The following is an 8815-nucleotide window of genomic DNA, read 5'->3' on the forward strand; positions in this document are numbered from 1 at the left end:
GAGGTCCTCACGGCGGGTGGGTTGTCTTCTGCAGCGTCGCTGCTGAAGCTGTGGTACCGCGAGCTGGAGGAGCCGCTGATCCCGCACGAGTTCTACGAGCGCTGCATCTCGCACTACGAGAGCCCCGAGGCCGCCGTGGCCGTGGTGCACGCGCTGCCCCGCATCAACAGGATGGTGCTCTGCTACCTCATCCGGTTCCTCCAGGTGCCCGCGGGGACCTCCCGGTGGGGCGGGACCAAGGGGTGGGGGTGGGGGTCCCGACGTGGTTGTGGGGTCACCAAGCCCATGGCTTCCATTTCCCGTCTGCCATTCCATTGGTTGGTGCTCCTGGGTCCTTCTCCTGAGGTGGGTGTGGGGTCACCAACCCCATGGCTTCCATTTCCCATCTGCCACCCCGCGGGTTGGTGCTCCTGGGTCCTTCTCCTGAGGTGGGTTTGGGTTCTCCGAGGTCACCATGAGAAGAACCGGGAGTTTCACCAATCCATCACTTCCATTTCCCGTCTGCCACCCCATGGGATGGTGCTCTGCTACCTCATCCGGTTCCTCCAGGTGCCCGCGGGGACCTCCCGGTGGGGCAGGACCCGAGGGTGGCGGTGGGTGTCCCGACGTGGTTGTGGGGTCACCAAGCCCATGGCTTCCATTTCCCATCTGCCATTCCATGGATTGGTGCTCCTGGGTCCTTCTCCTGAGGTGGGTTTGGGTTCTCCGAGGTCACCATGAGAAGAACCGGGAGTTTCACCAACCCATCACTTCCATTTCCTGTCTACCACCCCGAGGGTTGGTGCTCCTGGTGCCTTCTCCTGAGGTGGGTTTGGGTTCTCCAAGGTTTCCATGAGAAGAACCGGGAGTTCCACCAACCCCATGGCTTCCATTTCCCGTCTGCCACCCCATGGGTTGGTGCTCCTGGGTCTTTCTCCTGAGGTGGGTTTGGGTTCTTCAAGGTCACCATCAGAGGAACCAGGAGTTCCACCAACCCATCATCTCCATCTTTCTCCTCCCATTCTGTCAGTTTGTGCTCCTGGTGACCTCCTGGTTCCTTCTCTTGAGGTGGTTTTGGGTTCTCCATGAGAAGAACCGGGAGTTCCACCAATCCCATCAGTTCCACCAATCCCATCACTTCCATCTCCTTTCTACCGCCCCATGAGTTGGTTCTCCTGGTGACCTCCTGGTTCCTTCTCCTGAGATGGTTTTGGGTTCTCCAGCTTCACCTCATGGTGACACAAGAACCAGGAGTTCCACCAACCCCATCATCTCCATTTCCCTTCTACCACCCCGTGGGTTGGTGCTCCTGGTTCCTTCTCCTGAGGCGGTTTTGGGTTCTTCGAGGTCACCGTGAGAAGAACCAGGATTTCCACCAACCCCATCACCTCCACGTTTCTCCTCCCACCCCATGAGTTGGTTCTCCTGGTGACCTCCAGGTCTGGTTCCTTCTCCTGAGGTGCTTTTGGGTTCTTTGAGGTCACCACGTGGTGGCCAAGTACCGGGAGTTCCACCAACCCCATCACCTCCATCTTTCTCCTCCCACCCCGTGAGTTCATGATCCTGGTCGATTCTCCTGGTTTCTTCTCCTGAGATGGTTTTGGGTTCTCCAAGGTTTCCATGAGAAGAACCAGGAGTTCCACCAACCCATCACCTCCATCTTCCTCCATCCACCCCATGAGCTGGAGCTCCTGGTGACCTCCAGGTCAGGTTGGTTCTCCTGAGGTGCTTTTGGGTTCCCCAAGGTCACCACATGCTGAAGGTCCAACCCCACCTGGTGTCCCACCACCCATTGACCTCCACCTTTCTCCTTCCACCCCATGGGTTGGTGCCCCTGGTTCCTTCTCCTGAGGTGCTTTTGGGCTCCTCAGGGTCACCATGAGAAGAACCAGGAGTTCCACCAACCCCATCACCTCCATCTTCTTCCTCCCACCCCATGAGTTCATGCCCATGGTGACCTCCTGGTTCCTTCTCCTGAGGTGGTTTTGAGTTCTCCAAGGTCACCATGAGAAGAACCGGGAGATCCACCAACCCATCACCTCCATGTTTCTCCTCCCAACCCATGTGTTGGGGCTCCTGGTGACCTCCAGGTCTGGTTCCTTCTCCTGAGGTGGGTTTGGGTTCTTCCAGGTCACCATGAGAAGAACCAACCCCATCACCTCCCCCTTTCTCCTCCCACCCCATGAGTTTACGATCCTGGTTTCTTCTCCTGAGGTGCTTTTGGGCTCCTCAAGGTCACCATGAGAAGAACCGGGAGTTCCACCAACCCCATCACCTCCATCTTCCTCCATCCACGCCATGAGCTGGAGCTCCCGGCGACCTCCTGGTTCCTTGGGTTCTCTGAGGTCACCACAAGATGAAGAACCACGTCCACCCGGTGTCCCACCGCCCTGCTGACCTCGCCCTTTCTCCTCCACGTTCCCCAGGTGTTCGTGCAGCCGGCCAACGTGGCGGTGACCAAGATGGACGTGAACAACCTGGCCATGGTGATGGCGCCCAACTGCCTGCGCTGCCGCTCCGACGACCCGCGCGTCATCTTCGAGAACACGCGCAAGGAGATGTCCTTCATCCGCGTCCTCATCCAGCACCTGGACACCAGCTTCATGGAGGGCGTCCTATAGCGGCCACCGGCTGTCCCACCCCACCCCACCCCACCGCTGTCCCCTGCCAGCGCCGCCGGCCCCGCCTGGTGGCATCTCCGCCTGGAACAGGAGGTTCCTCACCGCGTGGTGGCATCTCCACACCAGGAACAGGAGGTTCCTCACCGCGTGGTGGCATCTCCACCAGGAACAGGAGGTTCTTCACCATGTTGTGAGTTCCATGTCTATCAAGAACCTGGAGGTCCATGAGGTTCTTCACCACGTGGTGGCACCCATCTCCACCAGGAACAGGAGGTTCCTCACCACGTGGTGGCATCTCCACACCAGGAACAAGAGGTTCTCCACCACGTGGTGGCACCCATCTCCACCAGGAACAGGAGGTTCTTCACCATGTTGTGAGTTCCATGTCCATCAAGAACCTGGAGGTCCATGAGGTTCTTCACCACGTGGTGGCACCCATCTCCACGAGGAACAGGAGGTTCCTCACCACGTGGTGGCATCTCTGCACCAGGAACAGGAGGTCCACGAGGTTCCTCACCACATGGTGAGATCCATCTCCACCAGGAACAGCAGGTTCTCCACCACGTGGTGAGCTCGATGTTCACCAAGAACCGGGAGGTCTGTGAGGTTCTCCAAAGTCACCATCTCCACCAAGAACCTGGAGTTCTTCACCATGTGGTGAGCTCCATCATCACCAAGAACCTGGAGGTCCATGAGGTTCTTCACCAGGAATCAGGAGGTCTGTGAGGTTCTTCACCGTGTGGTGAGATCCATCTCCACCAGGAACAGGAGGTTCCTCACCATGTGGACAGCTCAATCTCCACCAGGAACCTGGAGGTCTGTGAGCTTCTCCATCACGGGGTGAGTCCCATCTTCACCAAGAACCTGGAGGTCCATGGGGTTCTTCACCACGTGGTGGCACCCGTCTCCACCAGGAACCAGGAGGTTCTTCACCACGTGGGGAAATCCATCTCCACCAGGAACAGGAGGTCCATGAGGTTCTTCACTGTGTGGTGAGCTCCATGTCCACCAAGAACCAGGAGCTCCATGAGCTTCTCCACCGCGTGGTGATCTCCATCTCCCCCAAGAACCTGGAGCTCCATGAGCTTCTCCACCCTCCCCTCGTGCCGAGCTCCATCTCCAGCAGGACCTCCTGGCCGGAGAACATCCAGGGATGGTCTCCATCCATCCCCACCCGGACAAGGAGAAGTCCTCGAGGTCCACCCCGACCTCCTGGCCGTGTCACCGCCCGGTTCTTCTCCGGGGGCTCCTGAGGAACATCCTGGTGGACCCTGAGGGATCTCCATGGGGTTGAGGAGGTCACCTGGACACCAGGGGACCTCAGTGACCACGGTCCACCCCGGGGAGGAGACCTGGGAGGTCCCCGTGGCAGTGGTGGCCCCGGGGGGGTGGTGGTGGCCGATTGTCCATCCTGGAGGAGCCATCGGTGTCCCCTCGTGTCACCGTGTCCACCCTGTCCCACCACGTTGGCACCACCAGGACCTGTCCGGGGCCCACCGGCTCTGCCCGGCGCTGGTGGAGCTGCCCCAGGACCTCCATCTGCTCCTGGTTCTTCTGGGCCCATCCTGGTGTCCACCAGCAGCTCCTGGAGACATCTTGGGGTTCATCTTCTCCTCATGGTCCTCATCGACCAATCCTGGTGTCCACCATCAGCTCCTGGAGACATCTTGGGGTTCATCTTCTCCTCATGGTTCTCCTCGACCAATCCTGGTGTCCACCATCAGCTCCTGGAGACATCTTGGGGTTCATCTTCTCCTCATGGTCCTCATCGACCAATCCTGGTGTCCACCATCAGCTCCTGGAGCCATTTTGGGGTCCATCATTTCCTCCTGGTCCTCCTGAACCCATCCTGGGGTCCGTCCAAGTCCTGGAGACATCTTGGTGTCCACCATCAACTTCTGAACCCATCTTGGTGTCCACCATCAACTCCTGGAGCCATTTTGGGGTCCGCCATCTCCTCCTGGTCCTCCTGAATCCATCTTGGGGTCCACCATCAACTCCTGGAGCCATCTTGGTGTCCACCATCAACTCCTGGTTCCTCTGGGCCCATCTTGAGATCCACCATCTCCTCCTGGTCCTCCTGAACCTATCTGGGGGTGCGCCATCAAATCCTGGAGCCATTTTGGGGTCCACCATCAACTCCTGGTCCTCCTGAACCCACCCTGGTGTCCACCATCAACTCCTGGAGCCATCTTGGGGTTCATCATCTTCTCATGGTCCACCTGGGTTTGTCTTGGTGTCCATCCAACTCTTGAGCCCATCTTGGTGTCCACCATTGACTCCTGGAGCCATTTTGGGGTCCATCATCTCCTCCTGGTCTTCCTGAACCCATCCTGGTTTCCACCATCAACTCCTGGTCCTCCTGAACCCCTCCTAGTGTCCATCCAGCTCCTGGACCCATCCTGGCGTCCATCATCTCCTCCTGCTTCTCCTGGACCCATCCTGGCGTCCATCATCTCCTCCTGCTTCTCCTGGACCCATCCTGGTGTCCATCATCTCCTCCTGCTTCTCCTGGACCCATCCTGGTGTCCATCATCTCCTCCTGCTTCTCCTGGACCCATCCTGGCGTCCATCATCTCCTCCTGCTTCTCCTGGACCCATCCTGGTGTCCATCATCTTCTCCAGGACCCACCTGGGCACCCATCTCCACCTGGTCCTGCCCAGCCCACCTCAGTGTCCCCAGCATCCTCCAGGTCCTACCTCGGTGTCCCTGATCTCCTCCAGGTCCCCCCAGTCCAGCCCTGGTGCCCCCAGATCTCCCCTGGTCCTGCCCATCCCACCGGGGCACCTCCATCTGCTCCAGGTCCCACCCGAGCACCCCCAAACCCCTCCAGGCCCCCCCAGGTCTCCACCAGGTCCCACCTTGGTGCCCCCAAACCTTCTCCAGGTCCCACCTTGGGGTCCTCAGATCTCCAGGTTCCGCTTTGGTCATCTCCAACCTCCAGCAGGTCCCACCTTGGTGTCCCCCAAGTTCCAGGAGGATCTTCTTGGTGCTCCCATCAGTTCCAGGTCCCACCTTGGTGACCTCAGATCTCCACCAGGTTCCGCTTTGGTCATCTCCAACCTCCAGCAGGTCCCACCTTGGTGCCCCTCAATCTTCTTCAGATCCACCAGGTTCCACCTTGGGGACCCCAAATCTCCTCCAGGTTCCACCTTGGTGACCTCAGATCTCCACCAGGTCCCACCTTGGTGATCTCCAATCTCCTCCAGGTCCCACCTTGGTGCACCCCACCTTCAAGAGGACCTCCTTGGTGCTCCCACCACTTCCAGGTCCCACCTTGGTGACACCAAATCCTCTCAAGGTCCCACCTTGGTGACCCCAGATCTCCACCAGGTCCCACCTTGGTGTCTCCCAAGTTCCAGCAGGACCTCCTTGGTGCCCCCACCAGGCCCCAAGATTCCAGGCCCCGCCTTGGTGACACCAGACCTTCTCCAGGTCCCACTTTGGTGACCCCCAATGTCCACCAGGTCCCACCTTGGTGCCCCCACCACTTCCAGGTCCCACCTTGGTGCCACAAAACCTCCTCCAGGTCCTCCACGTGCCACCCTGATGGAAACCACAATCTCCAGCAGCTCCCACCTTGGTGACCCCAGATCTTCTCCAGGTCCCACCTCGGTGACTCCCATGTCCACCAGGTCTCACCTCGGTGACCCCAAACCTTCTCCAGGTCCCACCTTGGTGCTCCCAAATCTCCTTCGGTTCCTCCACGTGCCACCCTGATGGACCCCGATCTCCACCAGGTTCCACCTTGGTGACCCCACCAGTTCCAGGTCCCACCTTGGTGACCCCAAATCTCCACCAGGTCCCACCTTGGTGCCCCCAAACCTTCTCCAGGTCCCACCTTGGTGACTCCCATGTCCACCATGTCCCACCTTGGTGATCCCAGATCTCCACCAGGTCCCACCTTGTGATCTCCAATCTCCACCAGTTCCACCGTGGTGACCCCCAACTTCCAGCAGGACCTCCTTGGTGTCCCTCAATCTTCTTCAGATCCTCCAGGCCCCGCCTTGGTGACCCCAGACCTTCTCCAGGTCCCACCCTGATGACCCCCAATGTCCAGCAGGACCTCCTTGGTGCTCCCACCAGTTCCACCTGGTCCCACCTTGGTGTCCCCAAGTCTTCTCCAGGTTCCACCTTGGTGACCCCAAACCTTCTCCAGGTCCCACTTTGGTGACCCCAGATCTCCACCAGGTCCTCGACATCCCACCCCTGATGGGCCCCCCAGTCTCCACCAGGTCCCACCTTGGTGTCCCCAGGTCTCCTCCAGGTTCAACCTTGGACAATCTCCACCAGGTCCCACCTTGGTGCCCCTCAATCTTCTTCAGATCTTCCAGGTTTCACCTTGGTGACCCCAGTGTCCACCAGGTCCCACCTTGGGGTCCTCCAAGTTCCAGCAGGTCCCACCTTGGTGTCCCCACCCCTTCCAGGTCCCACCTTTGGTGTCCCCAAATCTCCAGCAGGTTCTACCTTGGTGATCTCAAACCTTCTCCAGGTTCCACCTTTGGTGTCCCCAAATCTCCAGCAGGTCCCGTCTTGGTGTCCCCCAAGTCCCACCAGGTCCCACCTTGGTGACCTCCAGCTTCCAGCAGGACCCACCTTGGTGCCCTTCAATCTTCTTCAGATCCTCCACGTCCCACCTTGGGGACCCCAAATCTCCTCCAGGTCCCATCTTGGTGACCCCAGATCTTCTCCAGGTCCCATCTTGGTGACCCCAGATCTCCAGGCACCACCTTGAGGACCCCAGATCTTCTCCAGGTCCCAGCTTGGTGACTCCCTGTCTCCAGCAGGATCCACCTTGGTGCTCCCACCAGTTCCAGGTCCCACCTTGGTGACCTCAGATCTCCACCAGGTCCCACCTTGGTGCTCCCAAATCTCCTTCGGTTGCTCCACGTGCCACCCTGATGGACCCCGATCTCCACCAGGTTCCACCGTGGTGACCCCACCAGTTCCAGGTCCCACCTTGGTGACCCCAAATCTCCACCAGGTCCCACCTTGGTGACCCCAAACCTTCTCCAGGTCCCACCTTGGTGACCCCAATTTCCAGCAGGTCCCACCTTGGTGAGCCCAAACCTTCTCCAGGTCCCACCTTGGTGACCCCAATGTCCATCAGGTCCCACCTTGGTGACCACAAATCTCCACCAGGTCCCACCTTGGTGACCCCAAACCTTCTCCAGGTCCCATCTTGGTGACCCCAAATCTCCACCAGGTCCCACCTTGGTGACCCCAAACTTCCTCCAGGTCCCACCTTGGTGACCCCAAACCTTCTCCAGGCTCCACCTTGGTGCCCCCAATGTCCATCAGGTCCCACCTTGGTGACCCCAAACCTTCTCCAGGCTCCACCTTGGTGCCCCCAATGTCCATCAGGTCCCACCTTGGTGACCCCAAACCTTCTCCAGGTCCCACCTTGGTGACCCCAATGTCCATCAGGTCCCCAAAATGGAGAGGTCCCCACAGTGGGGGGGTCCCCAAGATCCTGGGATGGTCCCCAAGGCAGGGAGGGGGTCCCCAAAATGGAGGTTGGTCCCCAAAATGGCCACCAAGTCCTGGGAGGTCCCCAAAGTGGAGAAGGTCCCCAAAATGGAGGTTGGTCCCCAAAATGGAGGTTGGTCCAAAAATGGGATGGTCCCCAAAATTGGGGGTTGGTCCCAAAATGGCCACCAAGTCCTGGGGGAGGTCCCCAAAGTGGAGAAGGTCCCCAAAAATGGGGGGGTCACCAAGGTGGGTCCTGGAGGAGACTGGGGGTCACCAAGGGGGAGATCCTCAAGATGGGGTCCCCAAGGTGGAGAAGGTCCCCAAGATGGAGGAGGGCCCATGGAGGGGGTCCCCAAAGTGGGGATGGTCCCCAAAATTGGGGGTCCCATGGGTGGGAGGTCCCCAAAATGGAGGGGTCCCCAAGGTGGGGATGGTCCCCAAAATTGGGGGTCCCATGGGTGATGTCCCCAAAATGGAGGGGTCCCCAAAATGGGGATGGTCCCCAAAATTGGGGGGTCCCCAAGGTGGAGGTCTCCAAAATGGAGACGGTCACCAAGGTGGGGACAGTCCCCAAAATTGGGGGGTCCCCAAAACGGAGAAGGTCCCCAAAATAGGGGATCCCATAAAGGGGGTCCCCAAAATGGGGACGGTCCCCAAAATGGGAGTCCCATGGGTTGGAGGTCCTCAAAATGGGGTCCCCAAGGTGGAGAAAGTCCCCAAATAGAGGGGTCCCCAAAACAGG

General features: G+C 59.3%; 1 protein-coding gene and 3 long non-coding RNA genes across 10 annotated transcripts in view; 3 read left to right on the plus strand and 1 right to left on the minus strand.

Annotated features, from left to right (window-relative positions):
- The window catches only part of ARHGAP39 (Rho GTPase activating protein 39), a gene marked incomplete at its 5' end in the record, with an annotated part of 71824 nt that extends 69224 nt beyond the window's left edge, over positions 1–2600 (plus strand). The window contains 2 exons of the mRNA XM_054295346.1: positions 35–204; positions 2406–2600. Of these exons, the coding sequence (XP_054151321.1) occupies positions 35–204; positions 2406–2600 (365 nt within the window). The remainder of the gene's footprint in view (positions 1–34; positions 205–2405) is intronic.
- A 2597-nt stretch (positions 2601–5197) lies between these two features.
- LOC128950469 (uncharacterized) lies at positions 5198–7674 on the minus strand. Of its 3 annotated transcripts, none has more exons than XR_008484360.1 (4): positions 7531–7674; positions 7396–7457; positions 6181–6275; positions 5198–5269 (listed from the first exon to the last, which is right to left on the minus strand). It is a non-coding gene; the product is annotated as an uncharacterized LOC128950469 (long non-coding RNA). The 3 variants fall into 3 exon arrangements; XR_008484361.1 differs by lacking the exon at positions 5198–5269 and adding an exon at positions 5846–5941; XR_008484359.1 differs by lacking the exons at positions 5198–5269; positions 6181–6275 and adding an exon at positions 6569–6670.
- LOC128950470 (uncharacterized) lies at positions 5265–6253 on the plus strand. The gene is made up of 3 exons (XR_008484362.1): positions 5265–5324; positions 5674–5714; positions 6174–6253. It is a non-coding gene; the product is annotated as an uncharacterized LOC128950470 (long non-coding RNA).
- On the plus strand, positions 6563–7900 carry LOC128950468 (uncharacterized). 5 transcript variants are annotated; one of them, XR_008484358.1, is made up of 4 exons: positions 6563–6632; positions 6729–6792; positions 6895–7093; positions 7127–7294. It is a non-coding gene; the product is annotated as an uncharacterized LOC128950468 (long non-coding RNA). The 5 variants fall into 5 exon arrangements; XR_008484354.1 differs by lacking the exons at positions 6563–6632; positions 6729–6792 and adding exons at positions 7586–7617; positions 7649–7900 and having other exon boundaries at positions 6875–7093; positions 7127–7231; XR_008484357.1 differs by lacking the exons at positions 6563–6632; positions 6729–6792 and adding an exon at positions 7618–7892 and having other exon boundaries at positions 6875–7093; positions 7127–7231.
- The last annotated feature ends 915 nt before the right edge of the window (positions 7901–8815 follow it).

Source organism: Melozone crissalis, unplaced genomic scaffold (assembly GCF_028551555.1).
Source record: "Melozone crissalis strain CALT ecotype California unplaced genomic scaffold, PUWL_Pcris_2 ptg000646l_1, whole genome shotgun sequence".
NCBI lineage: Eukaryota > Metazoa > Chordata > Aves > Passeriformes > Passerellidae > Melozone > Melozone crissalis.